A 21,239-nucleotide genomic window follows, 5' to 3' on the forward strand; every position below is an offset into this window, starting at 1 on the left:
CCTATAAGATTATGGGGGATAGTTATATTCAAACTACCACAGCTATGTAAGAAAAATAGCCGGGCCAACCAGTAAGCAGAAACTCCTGATTCCTGTTTCAGGTTCCTGCCTTGGTCTCCAGCTTTGGTTTCGCTGGAGGCTGGAATATAACTTTTAAGCCAAACAAATCCTTCCCACCTCAAGTTGCTTTTGGTCAGTGACAGAGAAGCACACTAGGACACCAGGCCAACCGCTTACTATCTGTATGACTTGGTCAAGTTATTTCACCATTCTGAGCTTAGTGTTCTCTCCTGTAAAATGGAAATAAGATCCTCCATCACGAGGACTGAATAAAGTAACATACATGAAACACTTGGCAAACTCCTGCTTTCTAGTCAGCCACTCCTCCCTCTCTGTTTCCTTTCTCCTTCTATTTCCTCTATACCCTCTTCTTCCTTACCACAGTGAAGAAGCTCCCCCATCACACAGAATGGCTGGGCAGCTATTTCTGGTGAAATTATATAGTACCAACAGCTTCCAGTGAAGAAAAACAATTGTATGGTAACTGTATTTGCAACTTCACCTTTCTGGAACCAGAGATAACTTCTATGGCATGACTCTTTACATGTGGTAATCACAGTCATCTATGGTACTCTTCCATGTATCTCAAGTGGTCCAACTCTCTACATAGTTATCTCAGGAGGGACAGAAATCACCACCCAGCAACCAAAAGCATACATTCTTCTTGTAGTCTTCCCTTTTAAATGGAATCCTATGTTTTGTGCTCTCTCAAACATTTTGTTTTTTGCAAGATGGATGCCATAGAGTAGAACAAAGTGTTGATGACAGCTAACTTTGATCTGTATGACAAGGAAAACAAGGGACTTGCTAGTACCACATCATTTCTAGGTTTTAACATTTTCCTTAGGTGGCTGTGATGCATAAGCTTCACTGTCAACTTGACTGAGTTTGCAATTGCCTAGGAGATGCACCAATGCATGCCTGTGAGGGCCTTTCCAGAGGGGTCATTGAGGATCGAAGGTCGGCTCTGAATGTGGACAGAGGAGTTTATAGGTTGTGGTCCCAGACTGAATAAAAGCAGGGAAAGGAGGAAGTCGGCTGGGTACCAACATCTACCTCTCTGTTTCTGAGAATTCATTCAATGAGACCAGCTGCCCTGCATTCCCGACTCCATGCCTTCCTTGCCACAATGGACAGTGCCCTCAAACTGTGAGCCACAACTCATCCTCCCTCCCTTTCTTTCCCTCCCTCCCTTCCTCCCTTCCTCCCTGCAGGTCTACCTTTGTCAAGAATCTGGCCACAGTGATAGGAAAAGCAGCTAACACAGTGGCAAAACTGTACAGCCATCATTTGACACTGTGCACAAAAACCACAGGGCTACAGATAATTGGACAAATACAAATTTTCATCATGAAAAGAAACCAGGAAGTAGAACAAAGAGGCAGAATTAACTTTGTCTCAGCTCTTAATGGAATTTGGTCAAAACTCACATACATGCACAGCAGACGGAAATGAGGTACTTTCCTCAAATATTCTCCTCAGGGTTGACGGAGCACCCTGGCTAAAGTAAGACAAGACTCTCAAAGGACGCTGAGTGCTTTCTTTTCCTTTACTATTGTTTTACCGCTGCTATCAAATGCATTTTGAGAAGGGATGATTGAATGTCTGCTTAGGGCGGAACTAGGGTATTGCCCCCACTGTACTGGAGAGCACGGTAAAATGATGCCCTCCCACCCAGAGTCATGCCATGCAGGCATCAACCCCGACCCCCTTGTCACCTAGAATTACTCCTTGCTGATGGAGATTAAGGAACACACATCCTGCCAGAGGTTGGTGGGCAGCAGACAGGTCAGACAGGACTGTGTAGAGTAGTTTAAGAAATAAACATGAATTGGTTGCAAACATCAAAAAATCAGGAGTGAAGGCACAAAGACATAGCTACTGTTTCAATGTTGGTGGGAATGTAGAATGGTATAGTCATTACGAAGCACAATAATAGTGGAAACTCACAGGATTAACCATGGGCCAGTAGGATGGTTCAGAGGGCAAAGTGTTGTCAACCCTGATCATCTCAGTTTGATTCTCCAGGACCCACAGGGTGGAAGGAGAGAACTGACTCCCACAAGTGGCCCTGACCTACACATACTTCATTTCACAGGGCATCCCATGAAGTAAATGCAATAAAAATATTCTGAAAATTAAACAGATACCATGTGGCCCAACAATTCTACATCTGTGTATATGCCCAAAAGAACTGAAAGAAAGAATTTGTACAGACTTTCACACCGTGCCAGAGCAATGTTACTCATAGCAGCCAAGAAGCAGAAGCAATCCCAATGTACCTCCTTAAAGGAGGGAATAAGCAAGCCGTGCCATGGACATAAGTGAATATTGCTCAGCTTAAAAAAAGTAAGGGACTTGTACAGTAGCCAAATTCATAGAAACAGAGGGTGGTTGCCAGGGCCTGGGGCCAGGGGAGGCAGGGTTGAAAGCTTTTGTTTAACAGGTATTAAATTTCATTTCTACAAGATGAAAACTGCCCAGGATTAGTTAAAAAACAGCTAACACTGCTGACGTGTACAATAAGAAATGGTGAAGATGGTAAATTTTATGTTCTCCCTCCTGTCTCCCCGATACAATCTTTTTCAGAGGTGACTTAATATGAAAATCTGCACTTAGAAGTTCTGTGAACAAAGAAGAAATGTGTTGGTGTGATTTTCATGGAAAGCTGAGCAGTCCCAGATCCTGGACAGGGTGTGTTCCCTCCTACCAAGTGCCTGCTACTCATTTCCTCACCCTGCAAAACCGAAGCACCTACTGCAATGTGAGCCTGAGAGGTGCCTGGCACAGAGCTCACACAGTAGCTATGGTTGGAGTGGAACTGAGAGGACATCTTGTATTTATGCTTCTGTCAACATGTGTCTGTCAACAGGGCCTATTTGGTCACTAATACTACTTTGTTGATAAAGGTACACAGCTTGCAGTGAGTTCTGTTTTGGGTGGGGATGAAGTTAGCTCACAGGGCTTCATTGCATATACTAATCATGAGTTCTGCCACTGGTCTATGCCCACAGCCCCAGCTCACAGCTCTTATTAGGTTATTTTTCTTTTTGTAAGAAACAATTTTTTTTAAAAAAAAGTAAAAATGCTCAAGTGTGTCAGTGTGTATTTGGGGTTGATTTCTATGTTCAGTGTGATGAATTAAGGCCTGAGGGAGCCAAGGTGAATCTGTGGCAAGATTCTTGACAATGAAATCATGAAACTGTTGTCAGGTTCACTTGAGAGAAAACCAGTCCTTGGGTGCTGATCTTGGGGTTCTAATTGTGTGTATGTAGGTAGAGAGTATGCATGTGGCTGGCTTGAGGGGTTACATCAGCAGTCCCCTTTACCTAACATGCTCCACTGGATAACTCAGACTGAACAGGTGCTGTCCTGGCTTTCACTTAGACACAAGTGTTGGAAGCCACACGTAGGAGGGACATTCTTTTAAGCTGGCCCAAAGTAGAAAAGTGAACTCATTCCCATTAGTAATGAGCAACCCCAGCTGCCTGTCAGCTTCCCAGGGTGTGTGTAGCATTCCCATACTTGCCCTTTTCCAAATAGCCATTCTGTGTGCCACTCGGTGTCCTATTCCATTTTACCGTACCTGGGTTCTACTCTTCAGGTGATCGAATGCACTGCAATGAAGACATTAATGGTTGGTGATGACTTAATGTGCACCCACCAGATAGCATATGACTTAGGGATGTCAATATCTTGCTGTGAGAGGTCAATGATGCTGGGTATTGAAGGGATGCTGGAGTTGTTGGGGGATTTGGATCCAAGCGCCCACACTCAGGCTGCTGCATCTCAATGTCTAAGAGTGGCAGTGGATGCCAGTGAGAAATTCAACCTGACAGTCTGGTCACTGTTGCCTGTTAAATGCCATTCCTTGCAGGTCAGTTCAAAAGAACCCAGCTGTAACAAAATCCCCTTGCCTTGGGGAATGTGGGTAGGAAGAATAAGGCTAGACTTGAGGCTTCCAAATGTGCAGCCATTCAGTATCCACCCTGCACCTGCCAGGCTGGATCAGTTAATCAAAGCCAGGAGTTCGAAACAGGTGTGAGCAGAAAGCCTGAGTATTTAGAATGCTTATTCAAAAGGAACAAAGCCACGCCTTGGTTTGTTTAGCATTTCTGAACCTGGAGTAGCTTAAGCATTATAAACTCTGAGTGGGAAGATAAGGACAGCCAAGGTCCTTGACCAGTCAATTGTGAAAGCAACCCAAGTGTGTTGTGTAGCTCTAAGCCTTGGAAACATCATAGGTGTATCTTTCACAATATGGGTGTTTCTGCTTAGAACAAAGCTAGCAGCATGTGTTATCATGAAGCATGGAAAAATTTACCCAGTCTTCATGAATGCTAGGGAAGAAAAAACGGATTCTCCAAATAGGCCAGGAAGGAATACACTCACTAAGAACGTCTCTTCTTGAGAGGTTTTATAGTTTCATCCTGAGTGATGAGGTGAGGGAAGGAGACAGGTGACTTGGGGCTTTATTTTCATGAGTGGATCCTTCTTGGGATGTGAAGACCAGAGCAAGAGAAATACCCATAGGCAATCAGACTTTAAAAATACTCATTTCCTTAGCCCTGGGGAGGATGCTGGAGTGTGTTCTGCTTGGTCTGTTTCAGACATGGTTCCTAGGTATTGGCGGGGTCAGAGTGAAAGGCAGCTTATGATATTGATGTAAAGCCAGCCTTCTTCTCAGGGATGGGTCTGACAGCTGTGCCTATCTGGTGAGTGTGTGTGCTCTCATTCTTACTGAGGATGAGTCATACTTTTTTTTACACAAGGGCTTCTCTACATTGTGCTAAGCAAACAGATCAAATATGAGATTCAAGGTAGAACTAACCCAAAAATGGAAGACGGAAGTGCCATAGTTTATACAGTACTGAAGGATTGGAACACTCGCATTTGCAATGGGCAGAAGTGGAGGCCTGGAAATCACACCCCCTTGCTTTGCAAAGCTGTGTGAGCCATCATAAGTGGTGAGTCAAAGCAGGGGGCCTTTCAAGCCACATGGACCCAGGAAGTAGAGATTCATCCACTCTTCTTAAATGCCAATGTGGCCTCCAAGACTGCACACCACACTCTGAGGCAAAGGGCAGAGACAAAGGAGGGAGCTCCTAGCTTCTGTGTGACCCTGAGCAAGTCCTCAGGGTTTTCACCTCAGTACTGAGCTGATAAGGAGATTAAGCAAAGAATCTCTGTGGAAGACTCTGTGCCTAAAATGAAGCAATGCTCACACATATTACAAGCCCCACCATGAGCCATGGAGTTTGGGATGTATTTAGACAATGTGCCACTTCACTGGCACTGTGAGAAAATGCAAATCACAAATGAGGATAAAATAACAAGTGAGATGGACAGTACTAGTAAAGGGTCTGAGGTTAAATCAGAACAGCAAAATGCTTAAAAGCGTAGGAAGCAAACTCAACCATCTTTGTCCTAATAGCTCCCCAGAGCCCTCCCCATTGCCCAACTGCCCCATGCACCCTACCCAGTGTCCAGCTCTTCTACAGCAACCTCCCCAGTAACGAACTCCCCTAGAGAGTCCTCCCTAGTGTCCACTCACAAAACCTGGGGGAATACATGACATGGTTGCAAATGGTTTACATAGTGTTTATCTTTTTAAAAATGTGCACCCACTTTACTTCTCTGCTAAAGTGACATTTACTATTTGCTCCTGTGAAACAGAACCTACAATTTCAGGGTTGGTTTGTCTAATTGACCTTTCAGTAAAATAACCAAATTGACAATTATTAAAATGTCACTTTCTCATGGGGGGGGGGAGTACAAAAATAAGAAAAGTTGCAGTGTTGTAAGACAGAGATGCAAAAGCAGTACTAATGGAATGGTCTCCCCAAAACTTTTTTGCTAAGAAAAAAATTATTCCCTCTTACAGCATTATTCTGTATAAAAGTGACTGCATTTTGCCAGCATTGCTAGGATTACTAAATCCCTACAATGTCATCCAGTAAATGGAGGCCATTCTGGAACATCACGAGTTTTCATTTTCTTTCTTACACTGGGAAATCCAGCACAAGGGCACCCTCAGAACAGTGACATGTAAGCTTGCATCTTATAAAACACTGAGCAATCAGTCTCGGTAGGGGTTTCTGCTTTAAAATAATTTGATACCCTGGATCCCGCTATTAGATTTAGGGAACATGGCTAAATTTTCATTCACTTCTGTTTGTTTTGGAACATTAAATAGATCATTTCAAAGAACACAGGAAATATATTCATACTCAAGGGAAATTATATTCTTGGTCTCCTGTTCATGTTTGCTTCCTTTCTTTTTTAAAATGTGAAAATAATCTCATACATATATAGAATAATCTCCCACATATATATTTATATATAGAAGAATCTCACATATAGAAGCTTCCTGGCCCTCTTGCCTCCTGAATTTCCTACTTCTCAGTCTCCAAGCAGTTGGAGAGATGCTTACTATGAAATCGTAGTGGATAGGTTAGTCTCAAATGTCATTTGTGTCTATGGCCATACCACCCTGAACGAGCCCAATCTCATCAAATGTCATTTGTATAAAAATGACTTTTTTTTAAATATGCAGCACTGGGTGGACCTACAGAGCATCACACTGGCTGTTAGCTTTGGACCTTTAGCCCATTGCTCACACTGGCCTAGGAGCATGGGAACATTGGGTGGTATGGTATTTAACAGGGTTTGGATCTGGAAACAGACACTGTTCAAAGAACCTAAGAAATAAAACACAACTACTAGCACAGTCCTCTACCCATCTTTCTTTTTGTGTTCTTTCTTTCTTCCTCCTTCCAGTCCCCCTTCATGTTCTTTCCTTTTCTCTCTTCTGTCATCAGGTTAATTATGTTTTCCTCTGGGAACATCTTTATAACATGCACATTTTTATAGCCTGCATTTTCTTGCTGACACTTTCCCATTGCTTCTATTTGTAATAAGACACTGAAATTAACCTGTATACAACCCCCTCCTACCTGAGGATGATGACCCTTAAGGTATGGGGGACCCACATTGCTACTGAGACTCTATGTCTGAGACAATGGTATGACAGGTACAAAGGAACTGGGGACACAGAATAGACAACCGTATCTTCTTTGGGCACTTGGATCAGTCCTTCTCAGCCAACAGACCACCTAGTGCTTGAAGTCACCCCCTCATGGCAGAGTGACCTCTGCAGTTCTATGGCAAACTTCAGCATATGTATATAAAATAATCCTAACCAGAATTACTTGACAAGAAATTGTGAATCAAAACTATAAGAAAGATCACACATATGCATTAGAATGGCTAAAATGTGAAGGACGATGCAATGTTCCATCAGCTAATATGTAGAGGAGCTGGAACACCTACATTCTAGGCTCAAGCACAAATCAATAGACTATGGAAAACAGATTAACAATTTCTAGTGAAGTTAGCTACACAACAACCATACAACCTAACAATTCTGTTGCTAGGTACTTCCTCAGACTTACTTAAGAGACAACCTCGGGCATAGGTATGTCATGAAAATGCCCAGAAACGATAGCTGATAAATCAGCTGAAATCAAAACTAAAAACAGAGCCCTACAGAATGGACCACCAGATAGAGAAGTTCAGCTCAGGTACTTAAGAGTCTGAATCCTTCTGTCACTTGCTGCCCTTGGTCCTGTGTATGGCTGAGAGAAGAATGGAAACTAGGTATGTTGGATCCAGGCCGGGAGCTTTCCCTGAGGGTTGATATTTGGAATGATGCCTAAGGACTGTCAACACCATCCTCCAGGCTCCTCCCTTGCACCACCACCCATGGTTTAAACAAATCATGGCAGCTACAACCTGTATATGTGGATGAGGACCATCTGTATAGAGCCCAGACTAGGCAGGTATGAGCAGAGAAGAGGTAAGTTTTGTTATTAAGAAATACTTCATCTTGGAATCATCTCTTGAAGAAAACATGACACTGTTAAATACACAAGTACCTAAACAGAGTTTCAAAGTATAAGAGGCAAAACCCCCAACAGGTCTGTAAGGTCTATGTAAGTGAATTCTTAAGTATAATAAACGTTCTCAAAATTCCTTTCTCGGTCATTAATAGAACTGATAACAGAAAATCAGAATGAGTACTGCAGACTAGAACAGCATCATCAATCAACTGATGTACCCAATATTTATAGAAAATGCCAATCACAACAGGAAATTCTTGTACTTCCCAGAACATGTATATGTTCATCAAGTTAAGTCACACTATAGGCTGTAAAACTTAATAAACTTAGAAGGGTGGGAGCATATAGAGTAATTTTGTTTCCATAATAGAATTGAATTAGAAGTCAAGCAGAAAAAAAATCTAGAGAAAAATCTCCAATGTCTCAAACTTTAGCAATCCCATCTAAATAACCCATGCATTAGTGACCAAATCAGTACATTAATCAACAAATGTTTTGCATAAAAATTAAAAAAAAACCACAACACATTAAAGCTTGTGTGATCCAGCTAAAGCAATGAACTCTATGGCCTGGAGCATTCATATTGAAGAACAAGAAAGATAACAAATCCACAACCCAGGCTTTCATCATAAAAATAAGAAAGATAAGAAGAAGCAAACACAAGGAGACAATAAATAATAGAAATAAGTAAAATTAGAAAACAAACCAAAAATGAAGAAAACCAATTAAACCCAAAGTTAAGTCTTTAAAAGATTAGTGAAAATAATGGGCTGGAGAGAAGGCTCAGTGGTTAAGAGCACTGACTGTTCTTCTAGATGGACCCAGGTTCAATTCCCAGCACCTACATGGTAGTTTACAACTGTCTATAACTCCAGTTCCAGGGGATCTGACACCTTTATGCCAATGAACATAAAATAAAGTTAAATTATGAAAAAAGAAAAAAAGATTAGCAAAAATAATAAAAAGGAAAAATCATTTTGAAACCAGATCAAAGGTGGCAAGCTTATTCATTTGAAGGTTTCATAAAACTATGACAATCAACTTGGTGGAGAATATGCAGAGCAATTGCACAAAATAGAATCAAGAATTAGACCCACACAGGTATGACTAACTGCATTCCTAGAGGGAAGGGGGCGACTTTTCAACAAAGGAAAGAAAAATGTGTTGGTGGAACAAATGGATAAGTATATAAAAACCAAAGAAGAGAAATAACACCCTTCAGCTTCACCTTACACATTCAAATTTAACAAATTATACTAGAGCTTAAGAGCTAAAATGGTTAAAAAAAAAAGTCATAGCATGTAGGAGTAAATCTTCATGATTTAGAATAAAGGAAATATTTCTTAAATAGAACAACAAAAAAACAGAAACCATAAAGGTAGAATGATAAATTAGTTAATAAAAGCTGAAGATAGATTTACACTTCAAAGCAATACTGTTAAAGACTAGGGAAATTTGGGAGGTGACCAAAACCTTTTAAATAGCTATGCTGATAGCTACACAATGACACAAATTTGTCACAACTCACTAGACTGTACACTTAACATGGGGTGAGTTTTAGTGTATGTATAGTCAATAAAGCTGAGTTTAAAAGTCATACATCTTCACCTGTCTCATGTTAGGACTGCCTCTAATGTGTACACCTTGCCTTTGTTCTACTGGGCCACAGGATCTTTAAGAACCCTTACATGGTCTTCACAGGTCTCATGGAGTTCACAGTTTCACCAACAGGAAGAACACTCGTGCAAATACTGAGGTATATATAAATAGGTACCAGGGAGATATTTGTAAATCAGCATAGGAAGCAGGGGGGTTCTATGAGAACTTAGTGACAGCAAACGCAATTTGAGAAATGCAATGGGTTGTCTGTTCGCTGGACATCTCATCTCATTGTGTTTCTCTGAATGATGGTGTCAGGCCCAAGTCTGTAACTTCCCCCATGAAAACATTCTGAAACACACTCTACGCTTCTCAGTACTCGGGCCCACACTTTCTAAAGTTGTCTAAATATATAAAGCAACTAATTCAGTCCCCTTATTTTCCTAGTGAGAAAAACCAAGGCACAAACAAACAGAATGCCTAGTCAGACATAGCTAGAACTGAAGTCCTTTCCCTAGTTACATTGAACTTTCCATTCCGAGGAGGCTTGGCAGAATTCATAGATGATTCCAGCATCTATTCTCAGGCTTGGAGAATGGAAAAGTGGACAGTCTGTTCTAGGAACAGCAAATAGCTGTAATACAGTAAAGTTTTCATCTCTCATCACTTCATCTTCTAGTGAGATAGTTGCTGTGAAAAGCAGAAGTTTCTTCATAGTACTTGGCTCCTGCTGTGTGTGTGTGTGTGTGTGTGTGTGTGTGTGTGTGTGTGTGTGTGTGTGTGTGTGTGTACAAGTGCGAGCACACACGTGCAGTAGTGGAAGGGGGGGTCCTCTGACCTTGAAGCACCTGCTGTGTCCAGCTCAAGTATCAGCCAGAGCAGCTGCTGAGTTAATCCACCACAGACAGACATTTTCCCGGAAACTTCTGTTCCCCATACGGCTCCAGTTAAGTGTTGTGGATAGATTCTTCCTTGGGAGACCATTAAGTGACACTGAGAAGGGAGGAAGAGGGACAGAGGCAACTTTTGCTGCTGCTGCTACTGCTGCTGCTCCCATCTCTGTGAAAATTCCATGCCAAGTAAGGTGTGGTGGTGCACGTCTTTAACCCCAGCACTTGGGAAGCAGAATCAGATCACTGTGTGACAGGCCAGCCAGGACTATGGGAAGACCCTGTCTCAAAAAATTGTAATCACCACACATATTCACAGTAAAATGCTCACTTGGAGAGGATAAGGATGGGGGCAGCCCTATGTTAATACTGGGGGGGGGTGAGGGTGGGGGGGTAAACTTCAGGTAACTTGTAACAAGCGTGGTGAGGGGAAGCATGTTAGACCTGGCAATGGCTGCAACAAGGCATAAATACGTGACGAGCTGACCATACACAAGATGTTTGACCAAGGGCAGTTGTTATGATTCTGATGTGGCCCCCAAAGTTCATACGCTGAAAATTTAATCTCAAATCTCATATGCTAAATGTTTATGGAAGAGGGTCCCAGAACACTATAAACGTCTCAGGCATTGGATGACTACAAGGAAACATTCTCTTCAGGACACAGCAGGGCAACTTCACATATGTGGTTGTGACAGCATACATAAAACTGTGCAAAGGCAAGCCAGGCCAAATCCCAGCAAGGACGAAGGACTTGGGCACAAAATCCCACCTCAGATTGTGGAGCTGTTGGCACTGTTGGCTGCTAGGAGAGACAGTGTGTGTGTTCCCTAAAAGTATAGGTCCTGTTAAGTTGACCACTCTCCAGTAGAAGACCACACATCCAAGAACACAAGTTGGTCATGAAGGATTTATAAAAGAGAGGAGGGACGCACACAAAGTTGGGTGGGTAGGGAATGGGGTGTGAATTGGGGTATTGGAGAAGAGTTGAGAGAGTGGTGAATATGACCAAAATATACTGCATAAAAGTCTAAAAATACTCTTAAACAGTTTTCAAAAAATTTAAAATAAATACATGAAAAGCATCAAATATTATATCTACCAAATTCTCTTTGCATTCACTAAGTGTATAATAAACATGACCCAGAAGGGTGGTAGACACAGGGACAATCTGTCTCTGGCAGCCTGGTCAAACTTTAGCTCTTTGCACAGTGGTTTTTTTTTTTTTTTTTTTTTTTTTTTTTTTTTTGCAGGAATAAGGTTATGAGAAGGTTCAACATTTGTCCTACAGAGAGTGGGAACTATCACCTTTTAAGAGATAAACTGACAACTGTGATAAATCCAAATTTTGAAAACCATTATTTTCATAGGAAACGAGGATGAGTATGGTGACAATCCACCTTTGGTCTATTAGAAAGTAACACCTTCATCCCCCAGTGCAGAGGGAGTTGATGTCTGTTTTTATATTTTTTCCATGCCCAGATTATGGTAGCATGATCTGCCTGTGTTCTGGGGTTAAGAGTGGGTTTTGTGTGTCAAAAGGATGTGTGGAAAGCACCTGAGGATTGACCATCTTAAGAGATTTGCAGCTCAGCCATTGGGGCTAAGGCGACATTGAAGGTGAGATATTTAGTTTGTGATGTTTGAGTTTCTAAGGCAATGCCACCCCTGACCTGGAACTGTTTAGAACTGACCATCAGTGAATTGGAACAGGCTGGTATCACATACAAAGTGTTCAAGGGAAGGACAGCAGTTCAGGGAGACATTACAACAAGTTAAATGCACACTGGACAAATAGCTGTCTGGTAGCTTGGGCTCTGAGTGTAGAAGTAGCACCAGACATAAAAATTCACCGAGGCCAGGAATTTGCTACCATTGTGAGATCTTTATAGCTCTATTTATATCCTATTTCAGGGGTTCAAGAGTGGTACCCATTATGATCAGGTTAGTTTTGCTATGTGAAAAGGCCTTTTCTCAAACACGAAACTACATGACCAAGGTGCTTTGCAACAACAAGTAATAATTCACTGCATCAATCCTGCCCCTCCTACCTCACTCCATCTTACCACACAGGCAGATGAATGTCCTCATACAGTGACATGAGCTTGGAAGTGTCAGCCATGAAGCACGACACTCCCCTTACAGCCTCAGAGGATCTTGTAAGGATATATGGTGACAGGGTCCCACACCCACATTCTTGGAATGTAAATAGAACTCTTCAGACAATTATTCAGATCCACAATTATGCCCTGCTTCCAACAACCATGTTGTTTTCTCTCCCTATTTTTGTCCCTGAGCCCATCATCTGTGATTCCATTTTACCACAAATAATGTGGACGGAGGAGTCAGGCAGCTGAAAATACTCAATGCATGCTCAGGATATTTGAGTGTGCAAAAGTTTCCAGCTGACTGTTAGACACAAGGTGGGGGGGTGGAGGTTCTGCTCACACAGTTACAGACACAGCTGTATACATGGAAATCCTATAGCCACTGAAGAGCAGGTGGCTAATAAGACAGAAAAGAGGCCTATCATAGAAGGTTAGGGAAGCCGAAATAGCTGAAGCTTTTTAGCACCAGGGATCCTGGACTGCTTTTGGGCTAAGGGAAATGGCTTAGGCCAGTAGCACCCTTCACTCAAAAGCTCATGCACTTGAGTTCATGCACTCCCAATATTGCTAAGTAAATGAGTAGCTTTCGAAAGATTATTCAAGAGGTAAGATGTCCATCCCAAAGCAAATGTCATAGCTTGACTGTGAGAAATGTAACGTGAAACATAAGGCAGGGACTGTAGAAGAAAATAGCTGCTTTTCTTTGATTTAGAATTACTATGTGCACACCCATGCCTGGCTCTTTATTCAATGTATTTAATGGCTGCTACACTTGTAGCATCGTTGTCTCAGAGACCTCCTCTCCAAAGGAAGACCCTGAAGACCATGAAGATGCAAAGAGAACCTAGCATAGTGTGGTGAAGAGACTGCTTTGGCAGCATTCCTGACAGCAGCTATCTCCTAAGCCTCTCAGGGTAAACAGGGGATACTGCTCCCAAACCTGCAGCAGCCCTGCATGCTACTGGATGGGTTCTTTGTTATGTCTTCCTCTACTATAAGAAGAGTCCTGAGCACACCTGTGCAGGTGTACGAATGGCCACCTGGAAAGTTCACTCCTATTGGATTAGTGAATAAATGCTCACTGTTCTGGGTCAAGGTTCTCCATGAAGGAATAGGCAATGGAATGAGTTTCCTTCAGAGGTGCATGGGCACCTGTACTGTAGGAGGGAGCTTGTGGGCCTGAGTGAAATGGTTTTAGATGACTGAACCTCAAGGCTTGTGGGAAACGCATCTCTGAGCCTAAAGAAGAGGAACACTATGGGAGAAAATACACGAGATGTTAGTAAATGGAAAAGAAAACATTTCCTACCCATTAAAGCAAAAATCAAGCACTGAATCTGACTCCAGATGTAGTGGAGAATAAGAAAAGCCAGGAGTGCTAGGCAGATTGCTAACTCCTGTGAGGAAACAAGAAGAAATCTTCACTGGCATCATCATAAATCACTTCTTCAATATCATTTAGACAACCTTTTATCTTGAGTGGGAGACCTACTACACATTCTTCAAGAGGAAACTGCACTGTTGCTAAAGAAAAGAACTCTTCCTCCTCAAATACAGACATCTCCATTAAGATTCCAAAACAATTAGTCCATCTCATTTGTTTTGCTTTTTTAACCTAAAACTATCCCTGAAAATGTTAGTTTACAAACATTTACTTTTGTCATTTTATATCTGTGAATAAGGATCAAGTATAAAAGCATGACACTCCTAACTCTCCAAAAGAATGTCCTTTTGTTACCTGGAGAGACTGGGGTCCACTTGAGCAATTACAATAAAATCATGCTGTTTGCTGTCCACTGTCACATGAATGACCCAAGAGTACAGACCCACAGATCTGAGTGACAGCTTATTATCCACACACCTTATTTAGTAATCCCAAGGCTGGGGTGATTGACATTCTTCTTCAGAAAGAAACTGTACATGTGTTCTATTGGCTTTTGGGGACATGCAAACATCTAACTAAGTGATAGAAGGAAGAATTGGACTTCAAATTTTCATTATAAAAGTAAAAGTTTGTCAAGCTATATTATCAAATTTTCTTAAGTTATCAAGACCCCCCTATAAAATGGGGGAACTGAGTTTTCCTGCCCCCAGGAACACATGTTTAGGAAGCACAGAATCTAGCCAAGAGTATCTAGTCACTGCAAGCACATTCCTGGAATTCCAGATTATTTTACAGAGAAATTTAAACCAATTCAAATATTGGTGATTGCTAGGAATGACTCCAAAGCAGGTGATTAGTCTTTGGAAGCCCAAAAGGAGATCATTCAGGCCGAGGAAGGGCAAGTGGATTTCACAAAGAACCAGAGACACCAGCCAGCCAGCATTGCAGATAAAACAGCTTTGCACAGCATGCCTAAGGGCTACACTTGCTTGTACCCCATTCCCAGGCATGAAGTCACCATGGGCAATGGGGTTCAGATTGTTTGGTTCTTTGTTTATTCTTGGGTAGAATGCCTAAGTGCAAGCCAGCATTGGAGGCTGAGATATTGTGGCATTTCCCCCAGGCAGCAGTTTCCCTCTGCCTCTTAGAAAGCCCTGCTCTCTGGTTGTGCCTATTCCAGCAGGATTGTAGCAGGTGTGGGAAAGCATTCACATAGAAGAGCTTCAACACTAACCTGAGAAGTAGCTGCAGGTGAACTAGATTCCTTACCACTCACTGCTGCCTGCTCATTGGCTGCGGTTTCTGCCACTCCTGCCGACTGCACACTGGAATCCTCAGCACCAGGAGGCCCTATTTGTCCCAGACCTTCACTCCCAGGGGTGCAAGGTGGGTTGGAGATGGTTTTCCGGTTTTGGCCTTTATACCAACTAGGGTAAAACAAGGGATCCGTGGTTTCCGCTGCTGAAGGGCTTGGAGTTTCAGACTGTGTGGTCTGCTGAGAGCCAATGGGCACCACCTCCCCCTTTATCAGAACAGATGGCGTCACAAGTAAAAAAGAAGAAGAGGAAAAAGCAGTTGGTGTTATTTCCCTTTGGGCTTGAACACCCTGAGCTCTCTGGGGATGCTGGGATGAAATGCTCGCCATAGTGCTGTGCCTCTGATGGGCATCTATGTGCTTCTGTGCTTGCCTTCCACTAAATGGTAGCCCAGATAGGGGGAGAGCAGAAGCCTCGAGTGAAAAGTTGCTTATCAAATATCACACACAGCAAGTTGTTGACCAAAATTAGTTCTGGCATTATATGTGAGTCCCCAAAACTGATTATTAAAAACCTAAATTATCAAACCCAACCCTTATTGATGTCTGCTCTTCTTTCAATGCCAGTGCCACTGGAATGCTCAGAAGTTCAAGGTTCTGGGAAATAAAAAGTTTTATCTTTTATGAGCCTGCCTCTCCCACCACACTCAGTGACTGGGATTCTGTGCACTGACGTGTCTTGGAAGTTAACACAAAAGCCCCAAACTGAACGGGGGCTTTCTAGAAGCCCAGGTAAACTGATCAGACACTATTTTCCTAGAATATCGTTAACCACACGTTTTTCAAACAACAATCAAATGGAAACCCAAGTTTTACTTGCTTGTCCACAGAAGGAAAGATGAAGTCGTGTTTCAGGGTAAGCTATGTGAACTCCTGTGGTTTCCCTATTTTCTTCTTCTACTCTGTACAGGAGGTTCAATGTTCTGAAGTCGAATCACTTTCATTTCTCACCTCATATAAATTCTGCAATGCACTCTATGTTTTCATTGACTATGCACCAAAAGGTAGACTACATTTCCCATGAGCAGCTCTTACACACACACACACACACACACACACACACACACACACAGAGAGAGAGAGAGAGAGAGAGAGAGAGAGAGATTCTTAATAGAGATTGCTTTCCCATGAGCAACTCTTATTTCACAGGCAGGCTCTCTCTCTCTCTCTCTCTCTCTCTCTCTCTCTCTCTCTCTCTCTCTCTCTCTCTCTCTCTCAGCACGATTGCCTCAGATCTGAGAGCACTGTTGGTATAAAAGTGGCAAGTCTTGCCAACCAACCAGCTATAATGGCCATGAACCTGGTGAATCACCTAGAGGACATTTCTCCCCGACATTGTAACTGTCCTGACCTCCCCTGTCTCATAGTAGAATAAATTGTTTATAGTATTTGACAATGAGGCAGTTTGGTAGGAAGGGACTAGTGAATGGTTACCTGTGTCACCAGGACATCTGCTGCAGGTGCCGTAGATGAAGGCGGTTCTGGAGAGTAAGCAAGGGGTGGCCCGGGGGCAGCCTGAAGCTCTGAGGAGAGTTCAGAGGGTTCTGAGGCTTTTTCCAGTCTTTCCTCTTCCCCTGATGACTCTAACTGAACGCTTTCTACCTCTTCTTCTGCTGCATCTGCTCCTTCTCCTTCTTCTTCAATCTCTCCTGCATCCTCTTCGTCTTCCTCTTCTAGTGAGATAAGATCTTTTTAAACTTTTTGGAACTATATGGTAGCCATGGAAACAGTTAATAACTAGCACCTACTGCCTAGGGCTAGAGAAATCCCTTCAACTGGCATTTGACAATGCCAGTTCAGGCGTGTCATGCTGAAAGTTTGTCTTCTTATATTCTCCAAGGCAGGCCAAATGTGAATGAATCATTGACTTGCTTTCATCCCCAGTACAAAGTTGTCCCCTGCCCCCCATACAACCTCATTCACAGAGCCTGCCCATATCTGCAAGCTCTTATACAAAACCTAATAACTCGTTATGAAGATGAGCCTCTAAACTTGTGTCTATGCAATTTCATGGCATAGCTAGTGGTGTAGCCCACAGCTGTTTTCATGTCTCTTTTATATCTACAATGAGTCAAGGCAGTCAGAGCTGGTTATCAGCTCTAGAGTTATTGTCTTTCTTTCAAGTGTTTCATCGGGATAGTTCTAAGACTGGGAATTCTGAGCCAAGAGCAGAAGACACAGTTAGAGCTCATGGACCCTATCCTATTTCCATGCAATGACTAATTCTGTGGCTTGTCACCATCTCATCCTCTGATGTCTGATCAAATTGATATGCTGTCATACCTAGCCCAGATGTCTTCTGTGTTTTCTTTTTGACTTATTTTTAACCTTTCTCCTTTACACCACTATGATTCATATTCAAGTAGAGTTGAAATTGAGTTATCACCATTTATGCCAATTATTAGAGATTTCATTACCCAGAGTCAAACCCTTGATAATGGCATTAAAACATTATAAACAGTCAAAAGCTATGTGATCGTGCAGTGAGGCTGAGCATCACATGGTTTGTGATCCCTGTGATCACAGATGTCTGTGCTGTGGGATGTTGCACATTCCCCCATTCCCCTCACGCAACAGCTTTCCCACAGCACAATTCGAAACAGATAGTCAAAGAAATAACACACCTCTGTAAAAATCAATTTCACGTATAATTTTCTCTTCTCTATTGAGGTTGACTGTGAAGTGGGTCATGATCTCATAACCTTGCTCTACGTTCTCCATCTGAAATGCCTTGGATGCTTCCGCGATCCTGCATCAAAGACACTTGTCATTTTTTGTCACTGATTAAACTCTGATAGCCTTGGATAAAAGTGAAAAATGTGCTGTTCAATCAAATAGAAAGTACTCACTTTTGTAACAGGGTCTTGGCATTCTGTGGAAGCAAGAAAAATAAGCTTACTTGGCTTCTTTTCATGAAGTTGGTGAGATTTAATCCCTCTATTTGTTACTCAGAATCTCCTAGCTGGATTTCTAAATGCCAGCCTCTCTACTTAAGCAATACCAAATGGATGAAGCTTTTAGTTAACAAAATAGGTTTTTAATACTGAAAATGTGGTCACAGTTAATTCTCAGCACTGACGTTTTGGGTTTGTGTCCTTGGTGCCAAAAAGCATTACCTGCAGAAACACCGCCATTTCTGGCTCATCCATGAACTGGATCCCTGACTCCACCAGCTTTGAAACGTTCTCCAAGTGATCAGAATACTTTCTGATAAGAGCTCTGACATGCTCCAGTTTCTCCTCTTGCGTTCGGGTGATGGCTTGGGTCATTTCGGTCTTCCTTTCTTCCAGGATGCTATATAGATAATCAAACTTCTCACACAGGTCCTGCTTCTGCTTCCTGCAACATTCCTGTTAGTTGGGTTAGCCAATGTTAGCAACTGTTTGTGAGAAAGATCATCTGGACATCTGAGGAGATAAGAGCATCTCCCTATGGAAGATATGGAGTTTTTCTTTCCCCTTCAGCTGTCCCTGTAGGTATAGACACTGAGGTAAAGCTTTGAAAGCCTCCTTTCTAACAGTTTGATATTTAGGTAGACAACTAATGCTGAATCATATTGGCTAAATAAATCAATGATATCTCTCTCTCTCTCTCTGTGTGTGTGGGGGGGTGGGTGTTTATGTGTTCATATGCATGTGTGTGGACCTATGTGTACCAATGTATATAAAAGTATAGGCACATGTGTGTGGATATATGTGTGCCAATGCATGTGTAAGTGTGTGCACATGTGTGTGGAAGCCAGAGATCAATGCTTTGTGTTTTTTTCAATTTCTGTCCACCATATTTTTTAGACAGCATCTCTGCCTCTTCAGTGCTAGGATCACAGGTCCCTTTGCTGTGCTTGACTCTTTTTATGTGAGGATTTGAACCCAGGTCCTCATGCTTGCAGAGCAAGCAATTTGCCAACTGAGTCATTTCTCCAGACCTGGACTTTTGGTGAATTTCATAGAAATTAGAACAGATTTTACACTGTATTTTATTTAGATTGTGCAGACTACAGGCCATACTTGGTGAGGGGAGGTGAAGAAAAACTACGTTACTTCTTAATTTGTGCATACTTTAATTTCTCTTCTTGCTTGTAGATTCTAGAGTTTCCCACAGGCCTCTGAATTTGGGATTCCCTTCTCCAAACCAAGCAACTGTACAAAGCCATATTCTCTCTTTTCTTTTAGACTACATTTCTAATCATGATTTTTCTGTCACAAAGCCAAAGTGTGAGTAATAACATTTAATCTTTGCAACCAGCTTTTTTCCACAATCAAGGTCTAGCTTTCCTTTGTAACATTCTGCCTCCCTCTATCACATAACTTGTAGTCCAACAAAAATCAACCACTTCCCTTCCTGGCTCTTACTCTTCCCTCAGTCGACAATGTCCTTCCCTACATCACAGTGACAGCGTGACATCACCTCGACGGCATTGTTGGAGTACTACTCCTTACATAGAGTCTCCTTGGAGCTCTAAGGCAGATTGTCATCATTTAACCTTCTGAAATCCCGTAACGTGGAACCTATGGCACCTATGGCATCTATTTGCATCTGGAGAAGCATCTATTTACCAAACACTGCTGCAGAGAGGAAATGCTGCAAGAAAGGCCCTCCCTCAAGTCTGACTCTCACATACACTGTGTGGCTGATGCCTCAGAAGTCTGTGTTAAATCATAACTAATTAACCCTTCCCCTGGCCCATGCCTTTGCCTTTGCTTTCTCCAGCTCTAGTAAGCTTGGTGTGTGTGCCAGGGTCTTAAGATCTGACTATCTCTGGGTCCTGGCTTCAGGGTGTAGAGCAGGTTGTGAGACATAGTTACCTCACCTCACTCTCCTGCCCTGAAAACTCACTCAATTTATGTCTGACACCTCTGACCTCACCATGACCTCCCCCTGACCTCCTCCTGACCCTTGTCTCATGCTCTTTCAGCTTAGTAAACCCTGTCCCCTTTGTTACCAGGCCTTGCTTTCTTCTTATGTTTACATAGTTTATTAACTATCTATCAAAACTATAACCATAACTGGGAATAGGCCCTGAATCTGCCCACGTGTCCATGGAGTAGAAGTCTGAACCACAAATACATACAAAAAAGGTCTTCATCCCATAGCCCCCAACCCTTTTAGATTTATTTTGTGTGTATGAATGCTTTGTCTGTGCCCACGGATGTCAGAAGAGGACTGGATCCCCTGGGACTGGAGCTACAGATGATTGTGAGCCACCACATGGGTGCTGGGGATTGAACCTAGGTCTCTGTAAGACTAACCAGTACCCTTAACTACAAAGCTATCTATCTCTTCAGCTCCTGCCTAGTTATTTCTTAGTATATGGGTTTTTTGTTTGTTTGTTTGCTTTAGATTGTTTTTTATTTTGTTTTGTTTTGCTAGTTGGGATCTCACATTGAAGATTAGGCTATCCTGAGACTCACTACGTAGCCCAGGCTGGCTTCAGACTTGTAGTGATCCTCCTGCTTCAGTCTCCCAAGTTTTAGTATTACAGGTACACCCAGGTTTTTTATGGGGTGGTAGTGGTGACACAGGGTTTCTTGTAGCCCATGTTGGCCTTCAATGCTTTACAAAGTCAACACTGGCCTCAGACTTCTGTTTCTCTTGCCTCTCTTTCAGATACTGGGTTACAGGTACTCACCACCATCACCATTCCTAGAAATCTGCTTCACTTTCTAACCCAACTGCAATGCAAGCAGGAGATACTGTAGTTGGAACTATTTGGATAACATGGCTGCCATCTACCCACTGGTTCATTCAGCAAACAATTCTTAAGTATGTTGCTTCTATTCCGCAAGTCCAGAGATGCAAAAACGAATTAAACATAGTTCCTGTTACTCAGTAACTCAATTTACTGAAGGGAACCGGGGGCCAATCATGTGATGTAATATAAGAGGCTGAGTAAAGGAAACATGGTAGAGATTCATACCACATCTTCAAGCAGAGTATGTGTAGAGCGTTAGTTCAACACTTAGTGTAGACTGGATATTCAAG

General features: G+C 42.4%; 1 protein-coding gene across 1 annotated transcript in view; it reads right to left on the reverse strand.

Annotated features, from left to right (window-relative positions):
* Positions 1–21,239, reverse strand: part of Trim55 (tripartite motif containing 55) — a 42,721-nt gene that overhangs the window by 3,028 nt on the left and 18,454 nt on the right. The window contains exons 5-9 of the mRNA XM_027398878.2: positions 18,374–18,607; positions 18,107–18,129; positions 17,882–18,006; positions 16,692–16,930; positions 15,177–15,464 (exon numbers count right to left, since the gene is read on the reverse strand). Of these exons, the coding sequence (XP_027254679.1) occupies positions 15,177–15,464; positions 16,692–16,930; positions 17,882–18,006; positions 18,107–18,129; positions 18,374–18,607 (909 nt within the window). The remainder of the gene's footprint in view (positions 1–15,176; positions 15,465–16,691; positions 16,931–17,881; positions 18,007–18,106; positions 18,130–18,373; positions 18,608–21,239) is intronic.

The sequence above is a fragment of the Cricetulus griseus genome, chromosome 2 (genome assembly GCF_003668045.3).
Source record: "Cricetulus griseus strain 17A/GY chromosome 2, alternate assembly CriGri-PICRH-1.0, whole genome shotgun sequence".
In the NCBI taxonomy this organism is placed as follows: domain Eukaryota; kingdom Metazoa; phylum Chordata; class Mammalia; order Rodentia; family Cricetidae; genus Cricetulus; species Cricetulus griseus.